The following is a 22,688-nucleotide window of genomic DNA, read 5'->3' as shown; positions in this document are numbered from 1 at the left end:
CTCTAATCTAGATTACAGGCTGGTTTGATAGGTTCAAGGGTACTGTGAAACTATTAGAATCAAATGACTCTCTAGTCTACAACAGCATGACTTTTCTAGGGATGATTCAGAAAAAATGGCAGCTTACCTTCTCTTCCTTCCTTGGCAGCTTGGGCAGCTTGATGGGCAGAACGGGCCTTGGTGACTTACTCTCTCGAACAAGAAGAGCCCTTTTGGAGTGTCTCTGTTCGGAGTCTTCGTAATCACTCATATTCCAGGCAAGAAAACCACGACTGTATCCTCTCTGCTTATCCAGGACTGAAGGCCTCGGTTGCCTGCAATAGAACAGGTTAGTCAGGTCATATGGAAAAAGATCTAGAAAGAGCGGTCAGTCTTCAGTGGGTGGCATTAGTTTGTTTCTCACTGTTTGAGGCCATTTCTAGCCACGGGGCCAAAGAGATCTGAAAACCTGGCCTGTGTGCCTCCCGTTGAGAAGATTCTGGGTGTTTCCCTGCTCTGCATCTCCAGACGTCCAGCTGCTGGACCTCCTAGGACCTTCCCACCCCACAGGCAGCTGATAGAAGTCATGAACACAGCCATCTCCCCACCGCCCCTGGAGCCCAGTCAGAGCCACGTGAAGGAGATGCTGCAGGGCAGGAAGAAGCCGAGACCTAGTGAGACTGCTGGGCGCGTGACTGCTGGTTTTGAGGTCTCTTGGACATCCAGAAAGTGCAGCTCTACAAAGTGCAGCTTTAGATGTTTTAGGAAGAAAAATCTCCCAACCACGGGCTTTGGGTCAGGTTTACAGTGTCAGCCTTGAATTCCTCCTGTGGAGCCGGCTTCAATCCAACCAGGAGACGGTTGGTCATCTCCACAACAGCCGTACTTTAATGCCAGGGGCACTTCTTGCCTGGCGGGCTGGTAGTGTAGCTTGTAGGGTCTGTGGCTGGCTGGATGATTGATGGCTCTTCTCCCCCAGCACCCTGCATCTTACCTTCCAACACTTGAAACCTAGCCCGCAGGGACGAGGCACTGGCTCCGTTACAGCTTGATTTCTCCGCGTCCTACAACCCGACGACATGGCACCTTCAGAAACAGGGTCTTCTCTAGTTCTGGTGGACAACCAAAGCATTGGCCTGTTGGCCTGTGCAGTTTGGGGGACCTCTGGGACCTCCCTAACGAACAACACAGAAGGAGGTGTCCCACACCTTTCCATGGCTTTGGTCTCCATAGTTTCAGCTGAGGAGTCAGTTTTTGAGTCTCTGTACATGATGTCACCATCCTCTAGCTGTTTTCCATATTCTGTCTTTGCGTTTGCCATTTAGGTTTGACCTGGTGTTTATCTGTTTATCATTCTGAATTCTGTTGAGCTTCCCGAATATTTACTGGCTTTGGCAGTGGCAATGCTGTTGCCCAGTGATGATTCTGATGGTATTAAAAGTGCCATATGTGTCCCCTGAAGTTTCTGCTCAGGTAGTTCAGTGGTCAGCCGGTGGTGATGGCCAGAGAAATTTGAGAAATGCCTTGACTCATTGGGGCTCTGGTCTTCTTACGTGTTGAGGTCTATGTCCATGTCCCGGCAGATAGGTTACAATGAAAGCCCTTGTTTACTCTTTGCATAGTGCTTTAAGTGAAAGCCCAGGATGCTCTCAGGCCTTGCTGACACTGTCCTTCACAGGCATACAGCCTTCTAGGTTCCTAGAGATGTGCTGACACTTCTCACACATCTTCTATGTACATCCTGTTCTCTGGTTCTTCCCTTTAAGACTTTTAGTCAGCTGCTCTTTGCCCCAACATCTTACTCTACCAATAGCCATGATACTGGATAACTGCTGCTGATTTACTTTCGACAAATGCCCATGAGACAGAGATGTTTATATGCAAAATCAGCTCTAATAATTGAGAATTCTTAGAAAGGAGCTTTTCCTGGGATTTCAAAACAGGTTAACTACGACATTTCTCTGTGTATGTGGCTTTCCCAACATCTTCAAACCTGTGTTCCACCTCCAGTGATCGGTAGGTATCTGTTTCTCATGGTTCTTGTCTTTTAAGGTGGTTGGCATTCAAGCCTGCCTGGAGGTATGAAGACAAAGGGTGAGCAGCTCAGCCTCACACATCTTGAGGATCATAGGCACTGGTTGTTTTGTGTTTGTTTGGTTTTTTCTTTTTGTCAATGTTCTTTTTGTTGTTGTTGTTTGTTTTCTACAAGCATATTTTTGAAGGTCCTTCCTCCAGCATTTCTAAAGTGTCCCCGACGTTGAGGAAATGGAGACTCATCTACTGTCTCCTCTGTGTCCACACGTTGCCCTTGGCCTTGCGCTCCCCTTGGTGCACCGTGGTGGCCCTTAGCATCACCCTCCTGTCTGCTGGACTGATTCCTCTGCACACTTTCTAGTCTGGTAGCCCAGCTGCACTATAATGATGAGCCTCATCCTCCTCAGGGAGTCCTTGTAGTTTGTGTTTCCAAATCTCTTCTCTCCAGCAGTTCTAACTTCTCAGATGATTTTATTTACATATTTTTTCAAGTATATTTATTTCTTTGTGTGCACATGTGTGCCATGGTGCTTGGACAGCTTGAAGAAGTCTGTTCCCTTCTTCTTCTTCTATGTGGGTCCCAGAGATCAATCTCAGGTCATCAGGCTGGGCAGCGAATAGCTTACCTGCTGAGCCAGCTCTTCAGCCTCATTTATATTCTTCTGGATTTACTAATTTTTAAAAATTCTTTCTGCCCTGTTAACACTCACTTTTTTCTTTCTAAGATTAAAAATTTTGTGTATATGAGTGTTTTACCTGTACATGTAATGCAGGACCTGCAGAAGCCAGAAGAGAACATCAGATTTTTTTGGAACTGGAACTACAGATGGTTGTAAGCTATCCTGTGGGATCTGAGAGCCAAACCCAGGTCCTCTGCAAAAGCACCAAGTGCTCTTAACTGCAGAGTCATATTTCTAGCCCGAGTTTGTGTGTTTGTGTGTTCATGTGCATGTGGGCATGTCCGTGTGTGTGTGTGTGTGTGTGTGTGTGTGTGTGTGTTAGCGCTAGCATGCATGTGCCATGTCATTGGTCTGTCAGTCAAAAGATGACCTTGGGTGCTGTGGAAAATCCCTTTGTACACTGTGCAGATCTGTCGCTGTGATTGGTTTAATAAACAAACTGAATGGCCAATAGCTGAACAGGATAAAGTTAGGCGGGAAAGCCAAACTGAGAATGATGGAATGAAGAAGGGGGGTGAAAAGGGGCTGAGTCAGAGGGGTCACCAGCCAGATGGAGAACGAGTCAGACATACAGAATGGGATAGAAGTAAAAGCCATGAGCCTTGGGGCAGTACATGAATTAATAGAAATGGGTTAAGTTGTAAGAGCTAGTTAGTATCAAGCCTGAGTTATTGGCCAAGCATTTATAGTTAATGTAAACCTCTGAGTGATTATTTGAGAGCGACTGCAGGACAGGGATACTACCATTTAAAAATGGCGGCCCAACGTGGGGCAGGAATTCCCACATAAGTCCTAAAAAGGCTTAAAAAAGAGATTCTAAACATACAAAAATGGAGTCAAGTGCAGCTTCTTTGTACCTGTCTTTTCTCTGATTGGCTCTGTGTGCTGGCAGTGAACAGAGGTATGGCTCCTTTAAGAGATGGCTTCCAGACTCTGTGCTAATGAAAAAAATGGGTGGCTCTTTTGAGAGGCTCTGCTGCCAAACTCTTAAACAGTATTCATGGGCAGTGGGAGACATGCTACTTGGTGGCAGCAGGGACCCAACAACTTCCCAGGGTTGGGGCAGTAAATGTGACTTTCCTTGGTACCTTCTCCATGAAGCTAGGCTCTCAGAAAGCCAAGGGGGGCAGAGCCAGGGGCTAAAGCCACTGCTTTGGTCCTGGCCATACCACTTAGCAGTTTAATGTCTCATAGGATCAACAAACAATACAAATATACAATAAAGACAGGTTCAGATGAAAAACAAAACAAACAAACAAAAAAAAACCCCGCTAAACAGGTTACACTGTGTTTAAAAAAAATGACCTAGGCTTGGGAGAGAGAAGAGAAAGAATATATACAGTCTTAGATTAAAAATATAGTTTTAAAACAATAAAGTCCTTAAAATAAATAGAGTAATAAAGAAATATGTATGAAAAGCCATGTAATGATGGGAAATAAACAGAGTCTGGATCCTATGTGTTGTGTTGTCTTTAGACTTTTTGACTGTTAATGAACAAATGATAACTGCTAAAAGACACTGGATATGAAAACTGATAGATTAAACCAATCTATATATTTTTAAAATGTCTTGACTTCAAAATATATGTTCCTTTGGGAGAGAGGTTATGCTTTTGTTTCCACAGAAAATGAGAGGCTATGGATTCATTCCAGGTTAAGAAAAATCAGGTTTCATCAAGGAAGACACCCCCCCACACACACACCACCAAAATCTCCAATGGGAGCAGATGGCCCAGATGATCTAACATCTCAGAGCACCTCTGTTGCAGTTTCCTCTGAGTTCTGCATCCAGAACAGCTTCAAGGCAACTGGCTGAGACGATCCAGCCTCACAGACTATTCCAGTCAGGACTTGACCATAATCCTAAATTTTCTCAGAATCCCCCAAAGATTAGCAGTGCCCCCAGTCAACAGGAAGTAGTCTAGAGAACTATGCCCACAGTCCCAAAAAATGGGTTATGGATGTTTATTATCATTTAAGGGGGGTTGGTTACAAGTTGTTATTGGTCAATAAAAAGTTAAATTCAAATATCCCTTTCTAAAGAAAAAAAGGGGGATATGATATAGGAATGATAGAATAAAAGGGTAGATTATTGAATCTACTTTAATCCAAAAAACAGCTAGTAATCTCAGAATACTTTACATGGGTATGGATTTTGATTTATTGATACAAATTTAAAGCTATTTCTGTTATACTATGTTATGTTTCTACTCTAGATTGGGGTATTGTATTTATGTAACTCATTTAAAAATGTAATATATAATTAAAAATACATATTAATAGTCATCTTAAAAACTTATAGTCATGTTAGGTCTGTTTTCAAGGTCATACACAGATATATTTAGATTGATAGATGGTCTTCAGACACTTCAGAGACCTACAGAATGTGGCATTTAATATGTTTAATAACTTAAGGCTTTTCATGACAGTGAGGCACATCTGCACCTGGCAGCACCAATCTACTTCAGAGAAGATGATGGCATTGAAGAAACTGTGCATGGAGTTTATTCTCTTTGTGGTGAAAGCAATCCATGTGGGCAAAGATACTGCCCTTGCCTCAATTGCTGACAGATACTGTCCAAACTGGACCAGCAGGACGCAAAAGAAGATGACTGCCAAACTTTGCCAAGACAATGTGGGACAGTCCTTCATTCAGAATTCCCTGCTTCACAGGAAAGTCTATCAGATACGCTAGGCCTGTAGGCCAGAGGTGGATGCCTGAACATTACAGAACTTTGGGAAACTGTCCAGGCAGTGAAATGTCCCTGTTGTTAGGTAACATTTCACCCTTCTGGGGACTTTGATGGAGCTGAAGACTAGATGGCCATAGTTAAAGTTTTCCTTAGTTATGATAAAAAGCAAATTAGGTATAAAACTTAGAGTCACCAAGATAAGATAGATAATATTTTCTCTAATTTTGCCAAATACAAATAGACTGGATATTGTAATTGTAATTCTTACTTGATAACTGTTCTTGCTATATATAATTTTACCATGTTAAAGTTAAAAACTTCCTTTTTAATTAGACAAGAAGGGGGAAATGCTGTAGAATAATCCCTTTGTACACTGTGAAGATTTGTCAATGTGATTGGTTTAATAAACAAGCTTACTGGGCAATAGCTGAACAGGACAAAGATAGGCAGGAAAGCCAGACTAGGAGAATGCTAGGAGGAAGAAGGGAGGAGTCAGAGAATCACCAGCAAACACAGAGAAGCAAGATGAGAATGCTGTACTGAGAAAAGGTACCAAGCCACATGGCTAGACATAGATAAGAATTATGGGTTTATTTGAGTGTAAGAGTTAGCTAGTAACAAGCATGAGCTATCTGCCGAGCATTTATAAATAATATTAAGCCTCTGTGTTGGTTATTTGGGAACTGGTGGGCAGGAGACAAAAGTCTGACTACACTTGGGTATTGATTCCTACTTTGTACCTTAACAGTTTCTTACTGTTTGTTTCTACTGGTGCCAGGCTAGGTGGCCTGAGCTCCAGGAGTTCTCCTGTCTCTACCTCCCACCTCCCAGTAGGAGCACTAAGATTACAGAAGCACACTACACCTACTTTAACATGAGTTCTAGAGACTGAACTCAAGGTTCTCATATTTGCATGGCAGGCACTTTACCCACTGGGCAATCTTGCCAACTCAGGTCTCATGTTTTCCTACACATATCACCCACCCCCTAACCAGGAAATAGTATATGTGACTATAATATGAAAATCAACACGTTAATATGAAAAATGTGTACTTTACGGTCTATAATGCAGACACAAATGCTGGATTCTTGGTGCTAGTGCGTTTCAAAGATGACAATCACAATACTTTCTAGCATTTATTGAGATATGTGAGTATCCAGACACTATGATAGTTTAGACCTGTCGTCACTAATTTCTCCCATATCATAGGTCTTGCTCTCACTTTTCAGAGATCCTAGAGAAAACTGTAAATACAGAAAAGCTGGAACTGTGAGCTGTCACTCCAAACCTTGCAATCACTCATAAAGCAGGTATAGTAGTATGTGACACTTACTCTTGATAAGCACTAAATGAGTTAATACTTAACACTTAAACAGTCTCTAGCCTGTAGTAAAGATTCTTTGGCATTAGCTCTAAGAACTCATCCAATTATGATAGAGTGCTGCTTCACAACCCATCCTGCCATAATTTTTCTACCCCCCCATCCACCCCTAAAGATTCCTCTTCCCTGTGATGACTGTTCTGATGAGTGACACAACCCCATGCCCCGAATCATCAGAATTACGTTCTCTCACTTCTCCTCTGCCCCTCCATGGTTAGCTGCTGCTGTGTGTCGGCGAGTCCTTTGAAGCCCCCCAGGGCTGCAGATCAGGCTCCCACCCTAGTCCTGCTGCAGCATCTTCTGGATTTGGTATCACTGTCTTACTTCCTGTCCTGTGTGCATGTGTGTGCAAGCATGTGCATCATTGTGCACATGTGGAGGCAGGTCGGGGGAAGACTTCTCGGAGTTGGCTCTCTCTATCATGTAGGTTCAGTGGATCCAACTCAGGTTGCCAGGCTTGGAGGCAAGCACCTAATCCTGCTGGGCCCCCTCTCTAGCCCTCACTTCCTCACTTCCAAATTAAAAAAACGAAAAGAGTTGATTGTCTACTAGAACTAAGCACAAAGCTTTCATTATGGAACAATCTAGCCAGTCCCTCCTGAGCAGGTCACAAGGCTTCCACACCTCCAGCCCTTTCTTATGTGATTCCTGTAGCTAGAATTCCCTTCTCTCCACTTGTATACTCTCTTTTTGGACTCCCATAGGGCTTTGTAAATGTAGCATAACACTGTTTCTCCTAGAAAGCATCTCTGTGTCTGCTCACAGTTATCTACTCTTTCCTCCACAGAACACTGTGACCGCCTGTATGCCCATGATACCTGGTTCTGTCATGAGGATGCTCCCCCTGCCTCATGACACTGTGAGTAAATCACCGTGTGTGTGTGTGTGTGTGTGTGTGTGTGTGTGTGTCTCCCCAGCTCTCTCTCTCTCTCTCTCTCTCTCTCTCTCTCTCTCTCTCTCTCTCGTGTGTGTGTGTGTGTGTGTGTGTGTGTGTGTATCTCCCCAGCTCTCCCTCTCCCCCCTCTCTCCCTCCCCCCATGTGTGTGTGTCTGTGTGTGTGTGTGTGTGTGTGTGTGTGTGTGTGTGTATGTATGTATGTATGTCTGAGGATTGAACCAAGAAATTCATCCCTGTTATGTAAGTCCTCTGCTACTAAGCCATAACCCCAGTCCACTTATTATGTTCCTGGGTCTTCAGTGTCCCCATAGTCATCTGTATCTTCAGTGGTTTCTGACATAGAACTCATTTACAGTCTACTTTTTATGTCAAAAATACAAAAAGAAAGAGAGAGAGAGAGAGAGAGAGAGAGAGAGAGAGAGAGAGAGAGAGAGAGAGAAGAAAGAAAGAAAGGAAGGAAGGAAGAAAGAAAGAAAGGAAGGAAGAAAGGAAAAAGTATTTTTTTTTTTATCTCCAGTGAGAGCCTGTGATGCTGCACACAATGAAGGTTTTGGAGAAAACAGTGGAACTGATTTTAAATTGACTGTTTCTTATACTATTTGAATTATTTTTATTACACAACAGTGTTTAATTTTTCCTCTACAAATGCCGGTTCAGAGATGACCATTTTTTCCCTAGCAGCTTGAAAGTCAAGAAATGGGTTGAGGAGAGTAAGTAGGGTTCAGTGCCCGGGAAAGACTGGCTGGCCCTTGCTTATGTAAGTGTCCAACACCGACCGGACAAGCATGGTTTTCATGTGGGCACTTCTGTCAAAGAGAATATTCCGGGTATTGAAGAGGGGCCTCGAGGGTGGGCTGTGCTTGCTCTAGGCATCCAGCCTTCTGTGACGAGCTGGGACCACTGTGGACCCTGTGGCTGCTTTTAGTCATGACCAAATAATCCAGTGACCTCTTGGTATGTTAGAGAGATCGCTGTCATAAATGGATGTTTTCGTAAGGTGACTAAAATAGCTAGTTAGTCTGGAGCACTGGGTGCCCAGCACCCACGGTGCATGAAGCCACCTTGTCTCTTCTGTCTGCTGCACTGACCCACATCTTGTGAGTTCTGTCTGGAGGGCTAAAAATACTTCTAATAAGTCATTAAATGGCTGTCTTTTTGGATTCTGAGGTCAAATTTTAAAAGTCACTGTTTTAAGTTCCAGTGACTCAGCCTCCCACCTAATCATAGCACAGTAAGTTACTCACTTGAGTTTCAAATAGAGACACTCCCCTTCGGGGCTCTGCACTTTCCACAGGCACTGTGAAGTGATGTACTTGTGTGTCCATGAATGTCTGGCTGCTGCTGAGGACCCTAAGGACCTGTTTTCTTGAGTGGGTGGCTCCTTCAGTGGTCACTTCCTGAAGGAGTCATCAATGCTTGTACTTTTTACTGCTGGAAGTAATAATTTTCCCTCTGTTCTCTGCTTGGAACACTTAGAAGAAGACCTTCATTTCCAAGGATCTTTTTGCATCTGTGGTGCAGCCCACACTTAGCCATCAGATCCCCTCAGGGAGAGCTTTAAGATGAGTTCCTTCATAGCTTCTTTTTCCAGCTTAGCCTTCTGCACAGGTGGATGGGGCGGGGAGGGGAGGTGCCGTGATGAACAGCAACAGATGGGGTAAGATTTCAGAGACGCTGGCTGCTTGAGAAGATCCTCCCTACCCTTAGTGTGGATGCTATTCATCCCACCACCAGAGACCAGGCTGGGGTTGAATACAGCCGGGCACCATCTCTCAGCCCTTCACAGGAGCAGGGGCTTTGAAGGGTAGAATGGGATTTCAGGATGTTCTAGATTAGTGTCACACATAGTGTAAGAGGGTTGAGTCCGACTTTTTTTTTATTTTAGTTGTTTTTCCATCTTGACTCACCCCCCTGAAATCATTTATGATTTATGTTGTACACTGTTCCCTAAACATTTCATCTTTTCTCCCTGGGATAACACTTATTTGATCCTTGATCAACAGCCTATTGCTGTGGAACAATCCTTTTCTACATTATGAATGTGTGTTACTCTCATTGTTTAATAAAAAGCTGACAGCCAGTAGCTGGGCAGGAAGTTAAGTAAGAAAGCCAAACTGAGAATGCTGGGAAGGAGAAGGGAAGTCAGGAGTCACCAGCCAGATGCAGAGGAAGCAAGACGAGAAGGTTGTACTCAGAGAGGCACCAAGCCACGTGACTAAACACAGATAAGAATTATGGGTTAATTTAAGTGTAAGAGCTAGTTAGTAATAAACCCAAGCTACTGGCCAAGCATTTGGGAAGTGGCTGCTGGGTATTTGGGAGTTGCTGGCAGGACAGAAACTCCCCTCCAGTTACAGCCTATCAGAGACATCATTTAAAAACATGAAGGGTTATAGATATACATAACATACAGTTACTGGTAGGGAAACATAAATGCAAAGGAGTTATCCTAGAATAAATATAGCCTAGTGGAAAGAGAAAGAAGCTATCTTCTTCTTAAAGGTGATTTATTTTATTTTATTTCAATTTAGATGTCTATGTGTTGCTGTAGAACAATCTTTGTACACTGTAAATATGTATTGCTCTCATTGTTAGTAAAAAGCTGATTGGCCAATAGCTGGACAGATTGGGCGAGACAGCCTGAGACAGAGAGAATGCTGGGAGGAGGAAGGGCAGAGTTAGAGGAGTCATCGGCCAGACCAAGAATGAGTTGGACACACAAAATGGGATAGAGGTAAAAGCCAGAAGCCTTGGGGCAGTACATAGATTACTAGTTAATAACATACCTGAGCTATTGGCCAAGCATTTATAATTTATATTTAGTCTCTGAGTCAGTTATTTGGGAAGTGGCTGCCAGTTATTTGGGAGCAGGTGGTTGGACAGGAAAACTCCACCTACAATGTGTGTCTGTGTATATATGTGCGTGTGGGTAATGATGCCCTTGGAAGCCAGAAGAGGACACTGGAGCTAGAGTTATAGGCAGTTGTGGGCTTCCTAATGTGGTGATTGGAGTTGAACTCTGGTCCTTTGCAAGAACAGCAAGTGTTCTTAATTAACCACTGAACCATCTCTCCAGCCCCAAGAAGCTCCTCCTCCTTCTTCTATATGTATTTTTGTTTTACCTAAATGTATGTGTGTGTACCACATGCATGCCATGTGCACAAGAAGCCAGAAGAGGGTGTTGGATTCCCCGGAACTGGAGTTAAAGATGGTTGAGAGCATCCATATGGGTGTTGGGAACTGGACCCAGGTCCTCTGTAGGTGCAGCAAATGCTTTTAACTGCTGAGCAATATTTCCAGCTCTGCTAGCCCACCATACCAAGAAGCTGTGCTTAATGGGCAAAATCCTGGGTGGCTTACAGAGTTCTCTCAAAGGCATGTGCCATGCTTGTTTTATGATTGGGCTTCAGGATGCTGGAAAAACCAAGGATCTATCTTTGAGTTTAACAACCTATTTAATATAAGGCCAAAAAGGTAACACTGACTCAAAAATTAAGACAAGGTGGGACAACTGAAGGACCCACGGGTTCAGAAGCTGTTCACCTGTGTATGTGTACCTTGTGCAAAGGGCGACATGCATCTGTACTGTGACCCTTGGGTGTGATGACCTGGCTTCTTGGTAAGCTGTTCCCTCAGGTTTTGTTTTATTGTTGTTGTTTTTCTCGGTGTCAGCAATGTTTCTTGTTCCTGTCATTAAATAATAGATGCCTTAGCCAGATTTTACAGTGTGAGCATACATCCAGTATGTGCTCCGGGTGTCATGTAGACAAAGACACACGCAGGGATATGAATAAGCTTTTTTTTTTTTTTTTTTAACTGCTGTACCTAGAAGCAAGTGAAATAGGCACTAAGGAATTGTGTGAATGCTAAACTTTCTTTCTTTCTTTTCTTTTTTCTTTTGTTTTGTTTTGTTTTTCGAGACAGGGTTTCTCTGTATAGATTTGCACCTTTCCTGGAACTCACTTTGTAGACCAGGCTGGCCTCGAACTCACAGAGATCCGCCTGGCTCTGCCTCCCGAGTGCTGGGATTAGAGGCGTGTACCACCACTGCCCGGCTAAACTTTCAAGTACAATCATTCTGTGTTTACGTTATTTTGCATGCACATGTTCCCGTGTGTGCATATGTTGTGTGGAAACCAGAGATCAGTGTGGAGTCTTTTCCTCAGTTGTTCTACACCTTAATTTTTTAAACAGGGTCTAAAACTCTGACTGAACTTAGAGACTAGTGGGCTACTGAGCCCCAGGGATGCTACCGTGATCCTCCTATTTTGATCACCTCTATCCCCTCCCCTCCCCTCCCCTCCCGTACACACACACACACACACACACACACACACACACACACACACACACGGTGTATACTGCCACATCCAGCTTGTATTTGGGTGCTGGGGATCTGCACTCAGTTTAGCTCTCCTGTTTGCTCAACAAGCGCATTATTTACTGAGCCACCTTCTCAGCCTGAGTGACCATTTTTAACACTTGCTTGGCTCTCCTGCCCTGACTTAGAAGTTTTCTCAGTCCCACATAAAGAAAATGTCTACAGTTTCCATATCATTCATAGTTCAAAACCGATTTATGAAATGGCTCATGTAGGACAGAAATTATCTTGAAAAAGCAGGGAGGGTAGAGATCATTTAAATGTAAACAAAACTGTGTAATCCTATGTAGCATGAACCCTATCCTGTTGAAAAGATAAAAATCAAATTGTTTCCCCAACGAACGCATTTGGGAAAGTACAAGAGGGTTCCCCGAGTTGCCAGTCTGACCTCTGCAGACATCAGAATGACTGAGGAGTGCTACTCTTCAGAGACAAAGGGCCGGTGCTTGTACAGATTTCATTTTCCCTGTTGGAACAAAGCATCCACTCTCTTGGACTCTGCTTGTTTGAAGAGATTGTTCAATCCTGAGCATGTAAGTGTCACGTCTAGTGTTGTGATCGTTTGAGTCTGATTTATTGCTTTTATTTCCCAGGAAACATGACCACTTTATTTCAAAGGCTTGTTAAACATTCTATCGCTAGACTGAAGTAAAGAATTGAGACAAGAATAGTCTCTGTGCCCTGAGTGAACACGTCTTCATTAATTTACCGGATTGGCTTCCTTCCCTGAGCTCCAGAATGTGACTAATGATGTCACCAGCACATTGCTGGTTGCCCTTCTGGACTCCAGCTGGGCTTCCCCTACGCAGGCAATGCAATCCACTCCAACCAGTCCTCTAGCACAGAACAACAACATACTGCAAAAATTGCCATTGCCAAGAACTTGCTTGCAATGTAGAAATACACCGAGGTGTTGATTGCTTTCCATTCAGTATTTTAAAGTGACTTACATGAAGTGACCATTGCATCGAGCATTCTCATGCATGTGGCCTCAGAACAGGTGTCCAAATACCTAATAAAATCCAACATAGTAGACTGTCTGGGGTCTCCTGTTGGGAATGCAATGTCACTCCTGACATTGGCACTAAGACATCCAGGAGCTTCTGCCAGCTTCAGCAGCCCAGGCTTCCTCTATTTATGTTGGCGCTTCCTGGACATCTCTTGCTTCTTTGTGAGCAGCAAAGGAAGACGGAAAGGCATTTTTGCTGTAGCTGCCTGGTGTCAGTTTGGAGCCTGTTCCTCTCCCCAGAGAGGAAACCTGCACCTTCATGAACTGCAGTGAAAGGTGGTGCGATTTGGTTTACTTGTCTGTAGAACGGAAGTGCACACAATGAACGAAATGACAGTACCTCAGTACTCACCATTCAACTCGGCAAGCATCAACTGACAGACAATCTGGTTTCACCTCTCTCTTCATTACTAATCCCCTCTAGGACACCCTATCTCACTGACGTGTATTTTATACATAACCCCACTGCTCCTATTTCCCCATAACCATCATTTCACCAAATAGTCACCATCCAAAAGTCTAGTTTTCTCATAACTTTTAAACTGTCAGGAAAATCCAAATCCATTTCATGCCTCTTTGACTGATGAATCTTGGAAGCTTTTTATTAACTTTTAATGAAAGAAACTGGATTGTGGGCTGGAGAGATGGCTCAGTGATTAAGAGCAGCGGCTACTCTTCCAGAGGACCTGGGTTCAATTCCCAGCACCCACATAGCATCTCACAACTGTCTGCAATTCCAGTTCCAGAGGCTCCGACACCATCACATAGACATACACACAGGCAGAACACCAATGCACATAAATGAATCTTAAAACAACAACAACAACAAAAAAAACACTGGGTTGTTTGTCCTATAAAACTTCCATAACACATCTTCCGATGTGTTTGACATTTTCCACTGTCGTCTTATTCCTACACATTGTCAGTGGGAGTTGGAGCCTGATCTGAGTCATACTGAATTCTGTGGCGAGGCTGCTCTGCGGCTCTGCTGGGGCTGCCATAAGAAAGCACTACAAGCTGGTGACCTAAACATCAGCAAGGTGGATGTGTCTTTCCAAGTGCCTCCTGTGGTTATTCTGGACCTGTGTCCCAACAGCCTCTCCTTCTACAGAGGGCACTCCACTTTCCATTTATTTATTTTTATTTGTTTGTTTGTTTGTTTATGTGTTTATTTATTTGTTATTTTTGTCTTGTGATGCTGGAGGCTGAGCCCATTGCTTCATGCGTGCGAAGCAAGGGCTTTACCACTGAGCAACACCTCAACCCTAAGTTCTTCCTAGAATCCCATCGTTAGAGGTTGGGCAGATGGCCCCATGGGTAACGTGCTTGCTTGCTCTGCAAGCGTGAGGACCTGAGGTTAGATGCCCAGCACCCACATAAAAGCTGGACATGGTGGGACATGTCTGCAACCCCAGTGCTAGGAGGGGAGGGTGGAGGTGGAGATCCCAGGCAACCCAGCCGAAAGAGTTAGTTCAGGTTTCGTGAAAGGCTGCTTGTCATCAACCTCTGCCTATCCCCTAAGGGGCGGGGGGAGAGAGAGAACACAAAGGGAGGATAACTTTTTAAAACCCCGTAATATGGCAGAGTTAGGATTCTCAATGACGTTATTTGAATGTCTACCTCCATATACTGTCATATTCCGGGGTAATCTCTTTACTTCATGAATCTGGAAAGGAGAATTGGGAGGAGTTCAGTGATAGGGCACATGTTTAACTTGCATGAGGGCCTGAGTTACATCCTCAGAGTCATTAAAAGAAATCTAGAGTGGGACTAGCTTTTCCCCTCACACGGCACATACCGTAATAATTCACACATATAGTCACTTACCCCATTTACATGCTTCTGGCAGCCTCTGAGCACCAGTCTTACATGCAGTAACTTTTTAGGCTTTGCAAGGCAGTAGTGCCTTCATTTCTTTGTTCCTTTGTTATTCATTAGCTGGATAAGTTAGGTTTCCTTTTTAAAAGTCCCCTCATATTTCTAAGGGGTTAGATGGTGGTGTGCTTTTATTGCAAAAGTGGAATTCATATTTAATTATTGCCTCTTGTTTACTATTTTCAAAGTTGGTTCATTGGGGTGCTCCAAAGGAGCCTCTATACTGTTTCATTTATTTGTTATAGTGTTGGGGATAGAACCCAAGACCTCCTGGTTGCTAGGCGAGTGCTCTGTCCCAGGCCCATAAAAATCTCTTCAAGTATGGCTCCTCCCATCCCTTGGGACTTCAGAGATCTTGTTGCTGTGATTGTTTGAGGGGAGTGATGTGTAGATGTGGGTGTACATTCTCAGAGGTCAGGGAAACTTTGTGAAATCTGGTCTCTCCTTCCATCTTTACGTGGGTTTGGAGAACAAACTCAGGTAGCGAAGCTTCCTCTGCAGTCACTTTTACCTGTGGAGCCACTGTTCTAGCTCTACGGTGGCCTTTGACAACGTTCTTGCTGTTGGGTCTTGCTGCACGGCCTGTTGAGATGCTTCAGGCCCATCTTTTTCACTTCCTTCTCCAGAGCTGTAGCTAGCCACTTCTCCAAGATGCCCTAATTGTTTTTGGTGAGAAGGTATTTAAAGAATCTACATGCTACGAGCTACAGAAATATGAAGTAGGAATTCAGCTGACTATGGCAAAGCTAATTCCTGGAAGAGCCAAGGATTTTTCCAGAGGAAGGCAAGGCTCAAGGAGTATTGGTATTATTTGGCTTTTGAATACATCAGCTGTTTTCTGCTATGAATTTCATGTGCGCTATTATAGCTTCCCCAACTGATTCTTTCTCCTAAGAACTAACAGTGCAGATTGGTCATTCTTGGGGCATAGTTTTTCCCTATACAGTTAAGGTATTTGGATAACAGTCACACAGGCAAAGCTTCCTTCTTCTAGGCTTTTTTGTTTTTCTTTTTTAGCATTAGAATCAGATATCTCCTTTAGCTAGCACCCAAAGCCAGGGCCAGCTCCAGACAAAAGCATTTTATCTGAGATACCTCTCAAACACCCAAGGACAAATGGCAGACAGCATAAGCACTCTAGACCACCTGCTAGTCTCCTGAATTAAGGTAAATATCCATATGGAGACACCATGTATGCCAGGCAGATGTTAGGTACATAGCTTTGTTTCTTGTGCAAATTAAGCTTTAATCCTCCTTAGGACAAAAGAGCTTTTTACATACCAGGTACATCAAGCTGTGACACAGGCTGCCTAGCTACCCCCGCCCTGCCAGAAAACGGCACAGCCAAGTTATACTGAGACAGTTAAAACCCTAAAGAAATACAGGCAGTTTTATTTTACTCATGATATATACTAACATTGTAGACTCCTAACATTTTACCTAACCACTTTTAGAAATGTAGTTTGAGCACATAAATTCCCTTTTTCTGATATATTAACCAATTTTAGCTCCTAGTTGGCCCCACCTCCTTTAATACTCCACTTTTGGGTTGTAAAAGAAAGTCTGACAGTCACTGCCTGAGGTAAACTCTTCTCTGCCTGTATGACCCTGTAAGAATTCAAGCCTTGTGACTTTGTTTTGGCTGGAGAATTGCTGCTTTGTTTGGGTCTGTAACTGAAAATCTCAGAGACTTGAGAGGACTGGAAGAATGAACTAAGATGAGGAGAGAGCTAGGATGAGGAACAAAGTCGGAAAGAACTTAGAACATGGAAAGGACAGGAGAGGAAGGGACGAAGAGGAGCTAAGGATGAGAACAGGACTGAAGCTGTGTAGATAGATTTTGACTCAGAAGAATATAGTGTCTGGACTAAAGAACTCAGTGTACTTAGATTCATTCATGTATCCCTCAGATTAATTCTTGTCGCTAGCAGCGTCTCTTCTGGAACCCTGGGAAAAAGACTATTAGAGGCTGGACCCCAGGTGTGTGTCTGTATGTGGGGGGGGGGGGGGTTGCTTGTTAGCTCAGCACTCAGGAGACTGAGGCAAGAGCATATCAAGCTTGAGGCCAACTGGGAATACACAGTGACTTCAAGGCTAGCCTGACCTACATAGTGTATCCAGTTCCCCAAACAATCAAACTGAAAAAATTTGAGTCCTAAGGGAGCTCATGGCTACTGAATTGGCCCTGCATCTAAGTCTTTACCGTGAAGAGAGTATAGGGGAATGTAGACATGCACAATCCATGTAGTAGTGTGTGCATGTGAGTATGCATACAGTCACACGCACACACATATGGTGAGTAATGGTTTAATAAAATTCGGGGATTTTCACCTCTTTTCCCATCTGTAATAACCCCTCTCCTCCAAGAATCCTGGTACTCATTCAAAACAGGAATGACTGAATGAGAATCTTACATTGTTGTTCATTTGCCCTAAACCATGATACATCCACAACAGGATCAGAGTAAAAATACCATGATTTCCACCAAGCTTCATGATGCTCTTTTTGTTCCAATAGTATAACCCACTAGAGATTATAAGACCATCTGTATATCCAGTCCAGATGTCCCAAGGCCCTTGCAGTACTTTAAATCTCTTGGAGGGGTAGAGAGCACTTATCTAGAACACACAAGGCCTTGGGTTGATCCCCAGCCCTGAAAATGCAATCCCTTGGAATAATCCTTGTCCTCGGCCTAAACCGTAAACGGGAGATACACTCAGGTTTAAATTTTTTTATATTTAAAATGACTTTATTTTGGAGTAAGGAATGATATAACCATGGCCCTGAGCCATGAGGACTTCCTGTTTTTGTTCTAGATGTTGTTATGACCATATGTGTTGAGGTGGATCTGAGGGGGCGGCACCACCTCGGCAATGTCTTACTGAACAGCTGCAAAGAGCAGCTTAGCTTCTGGGAGAAATGTCTCCAAGGCCTCAGCTCTGCTGGGTGAAGACGACATTTGTTCTGCCACCCACCATGGGATCCATCCTTGAATTTTAATGAGTTAGCCTTTGGGCTGCTAGACAGAAAACAAGCCACAGCACCCCGCATCAACCCTGCCGGCTCCGCACGCTGCCCCTGAGACTAGAAATGAACTGTTTTTATTGTCAAATACATGATAATTGTGCTCACAGGGAATTTGTCTGAGCATGAAAATTACCTCTGTACATAGCAGCGCTTTGGACTCTAAATCCATCTGCTCTCAAGGCTGACCCTACCTATCCTCCACTTCTGGGAGATGTATTTAGACTCCCTGATTCCTGCCCAAAGTTAAACTTTCAGGTGTGGCCTTCCACTGTCTTTAAAAGTCCTGTCCTAACTGATACTGAACTGTTAGGTTGTTACTATGTGAACCAGCACCAAAAGCACTATCTGTCCATAAATACTGGTTGCTTCAATATTCCTGTCGCTGCGTGCTGTCCATCAGCTGTAGTGGCATTTCATGTGTCTGCTCCCCTGACCCTAACTGTCCCCTGCTAGGTAATAAGCTCTTCAGAGGCATAAATGCATGGTATTCCCTTGGTTCTCTGTGTGTTCATACTCCGGATGGAGTTAAAAAGCACAAGTGGGGCTGGAGAGATGGCTCAGAGGTTAAGAGCACTGACTGTTCTTCCAGAGGTCTTGAGTTCAATTCCCAGCAACCACATGGTGGCTCACAACCATCTGTAATGAGATCTGGTGCCCTCTTCTGGCCTGCAGTCATACATGCTGTATACATAATAAATAAATAAATAAATAAATCTTTAAAAAAAAAAAAAAGAAGGTAAAAATACATTAAAAAAAAAAAAAAAGCACAAGTGATCCTGGACAAAATTGAATCTGGATTATAGCGGATGAACACAAGATGCTGCTGAGGATTATACATGGACAAGAGCCAACATTTAAAGACAAGGTGCTGAATGGCATACAAACCACTTTCACCTCCTCAGACTCTATAAACATTTGTATGTATAGCTTATTCATCTGACTTTCAAAGCTAGTCACTGTTTAGGCCAACTGGAGTTTGTTGGACTAGGTACTGTGAGGAGTAGCTGCAATATTACATTCACTAAAAGATTATATACCCCATGGCTCCCAGTTCAGTTTTTCTTGGCTCCTCTATCAAGGCAGCTTATCTTCTCTTAGAGCAAGTAGAAAACCTTGTTCGTGTGAACACAGAACCTCTGGCCTCCAGCCTCCCTCCAGCCTCCTTCCAGCCTCCCTCCAGCCTCCCTCCAGCCTCCCTCGGTCCTTTGGGAGAGGACAGAACAGTGGGCCTCTGGCTGGTCACACTCTCTCTAGGAGCTGTCTGAGACTTTGAACCCTGCAGACGCCTCCTCCCTTCAGATGGCCAATATTCTCATCAGTTCTTGACAGGACAGTCTTGAGACTTCACTTACTGCTGCATTGTTCTCTTAGGAGTTATTAAAAGCCTGAGTTTCCTGTTATATCTATTTTTCCACCACTTGAAAAGAAGAGCAAAGCTACACGTTCACAAGCACACACATACACAAGACTTCATGGAGAACACCAAGGCCATCACCTAAGGGCCATCGATCCCCACCTCACACATGTACCAGCACACTGGCTCCCTTCAGTCAATGAGGGCACTTTCTTCTATCCCAGGCCACCTTCACCTGTGGTCTCGAATCTGCAAATGCATCCCTCCCTCCCTCCCACCCTGCCTCCTTCCCTCTCTCCCTTCCTCCCTCCAAGCATCCCTCCACAGCCTTCATCTCTGATGCAGGACCTCACGTTGCCCCGAGCACCTGGGGGGGGGGGGGTTCCTTCAGCTGTGTGCATGCTCTTCCCTCTCTCATCCAAACTTTTCAAAATCCATGGTGTGTGTGTGTGTGTGTGTGTGTGTGTGTGTGTGTGTGTGTGTGTTCCACTTACCTGCCACCCCCCAACCCCTTCTTTGTGTTTCTATCCCTCCACCTCTCCTCCTTCCCCCATATTGTTCTAGTCTTCTTAGACCATTTTCAACTTCCTTTCTGCTTTCTTCAGTGGACACAGTTCAGTTCATAGCTTATATTAATTTTGAATGATGGTCTTCCAGATTTCACTCTGTTTCTGATTTTCTTTTTTTTTTTTCATTTCTCTTTCTTGCAAACCAGTTTTAATTTCCTGCAAACATGCTTTCACTTTCTCTGATCTTATCACATATTTTCAGATGTGACTTAATCTGACAAGCGCTGAGCTTCACCTGGAAACACGAGAGATGCTTCAGACACACCGGAACTCATCATCGTCTTATGCTCCTTCCTCCAGTAAAGGAGATGCTCCTGTACTGAGCCTGAGTGATACAACTGTCCAGTCATTTGAACTACAAGTAGGGTTTTCCTTGCCTAACCTTCGCCTTTATTGCCTGTATTTAATACTGAACTCTTGCTAATTTCATTTAATTTGTTATTGTCTTTAATTTTAATTTTAATTTTTGTGTATATGTGTGTATGTACCTACATGTCTGTAGTGTACCACATGTATGCAGTGCTCATGGAGGCCAGAAGGTGTTGGATTTCCTGGAACTAGAGTCACTGGCTGTTGTAAGCCAAATGATGTTGGTGAATATAAGAATATCTAAAACAACCATGGCCGTGCCATGTTCCTGGCTTTAAAAAACTGAATGGATGGTAACTTATCCTAGTTAGCTTTAACTGTCAACTCACCCTAGAGTCACCTGAAAAAGGAGTCACAGTTGAGGGATTTCTCGGATCAGACTGGCTTGTGGGGATGTCTGTGGAAGACTGTCTTGATTGTTCACTGATACAGAAGGGTCAAGTTCACCATGGGTGGCACCATTCCCCGGGTATGGTCCCAGGCTGTCTAAGAAAGCTACAGAAGCACAGACATGAATGGGTGAGCCAGCAAGGAACATTCCTCCATGGTTTCTGCTTCAGGTTTGTGTGGTGGATTTCTGCCTTGACTTCCCCTAAAGATACCTGGGAATGTAAGCCAAATAAATCCTTTCCCCTTCTAAGTTGTTTATAACAGCAACAGAAATTAGAACCCACCCATACCATACCCTTTTTTTTTCTGTTTCTTTTCTTTCTGTGAGCTCTTTTCTGTCATAATCTGTTTGGCTGGGACTAACATTTTAGTTCAGCTGTTTACTTGTAGACTGCACCCCATGCTTTGATTGCCACAACCCATTTTGTAAGGTCCTGCATCTGCTCCCTGGGCAGTCCTGCAAATGCTCTAAATGCAAGAGTTCTGGTGTCTGGGATGCTGTAGGATGTAGATGACAGGCCAGGGAACAGACAGTCCCTCTTTCTTAACACCTAGAACAGATAGATAGGTTTAACTCCCACTGTCTGTGCTACCAGGAATTGGCAGGAAACACCATGTTCTGAAATGAACTGGATTTCTCCTCACTTAGGCGGCCACTAATAGACTAGTAAGTTCTCTTAAGTAACATCACCTTCTTTTTTTAGCTGCCTTTATTTCTAATGAGTACCCCTTCAAAGTTAGCTGTGTCTTGTCCTTTTGCTCTAAATGCTCCGTGATGATGAGGACATTCATTCATTCAACAAACACACACATCCATCCTGCATTGGTTCCTCATGGCACACCCTGGGATTGCAATTAAATCATCAGTCATATGTCTGACTGCTCCTGCCCTGGGAAATATGGGAAGGTGGAAGCTATGGCTGTCTCCTGAGTCCTTAGGCCTAGCAGGTACCTGGTGCCATACTCAGCACTTGGCTATTTTTTTTTTAATTCTAAAGTTTCTTTTTTAAAATTATTACATTTAAGTGTGTGTGTGTGTGTGTGTGTAAAATATGTGCGTGAAAATACATGACACGGCTCATGTGTGGAGATCAGAGAACAACAACTTGGGGAGATAGTTCTCTCCTTCCACTATGTGGGTCCCAGAGATCGAAGCCAATTCCTGAGGGTTGGTTGCAAGCACCTTTTCTCACTGAGCCATCTCAATGGCCCCTTGGCCAAATTTTGAATGTATAATCGGCACCCACAATCTCTGTGGCCCTGCAACGAGGACTTCCTTCCACAGGAGACTGGGATGGGCCCGCTACCAAATGAGCTTCCAGGGAAAACTTTCCCCCACGCTTCCCTGGACAGAGGCAAGTGTAGGAGAAGGGGGCACAGAAGAACAGGAGGAAAGTTTTTAGATGAGAGACCCAAAGGGCCAAGGTAAGAATGGATGATGACGTCCTCAAAACAATGGCAGAACTTAGTTGAGTAAACTGACATGCTGTCAAGGTGCCTTCTAGATATCTACGTTTACACCCACAGACCCGACTGCTCGCAGTGCTGTTCAGGGAAGCCCCTTTTAGCAGTGCACAGCAAAGGAGAGATGCAGAACTGAGAGTAAAGGACTCCAGAGCTCAGCCCTGAAAGGGACAGCTATATCCTACGTTCACCCCTCCACCACCACCGAGGCTCCAGGCGCATCACGGAAGAGGAGGTGGAAAGAACGTAAGAGCCAGAGGATGGGAAAGTGTTCGGTACTGTCTTCTGGACACGGCGTGGCTATTGCCATCAGGAACTCGCAGCCACTGTGGTTACTTACACACGGTCAGGCCAGTCAGAACCCCAGCACAGATGGGTAGATGATCTCCAGGCCCTGCACCTCACTGAGGAGCTACCGGCAGGGAACAGTTGCTGGGGGAGGGAAAGCAGTTGGGCTCCCACCTCTAGGCTTCCCAGGCTGCAGTGGATGGCCCACACCCACACTGGACTCCGCGGGTTGTTTTAAAAAGAGTAACACACGGTGGTGGCGCACGCCTTTAATCCCAGCACTCGGGAGGCAGAGGC

At 44.2% G+C, this 22,688-nt stretch overlaps 1 protein-coding gene across 1 annotated transcript in view; it reads right to left on the bottom strand.

Annotated features, from left to right (window-relative positions):
• Spmip2 (sperm microtubule inner protein 2) overlaps positions 1-22,688 on the bottom strand; it is a 124,844-nt gene that overhangs the window by 14,225 nt on the left and 87,931 nt on the right. Inside the window, exon 4 of the mRNA XM_059265511.1 lies at positions 128-314. Coding sequence (XP_059121494.1) covers positions 128-314 — 187 coding nt within the window. The remainder of the gene's footprint in view (positions 1-127; positions 315-22,688) is intronic.

Source organism: Peromyscus eremicus, chromosome 6 (genome assembly GCF_949786415.1).
Source record: "Peromyscus eremicus chromosome 6, PerEre_H2_v1, whole genome shotgun sequence".
Classification (NCBI taxonomy): Eukaryota; Metazoa; Chordata; class Mammalia; order Rodentia; family Cricetidae; genus Peromyscus; species Peromyscus eremicus.
Note: the sequence above shows the minus strand (reverse complement) of the source record. Positions and strands in the feature narration are given on the sequence as shown.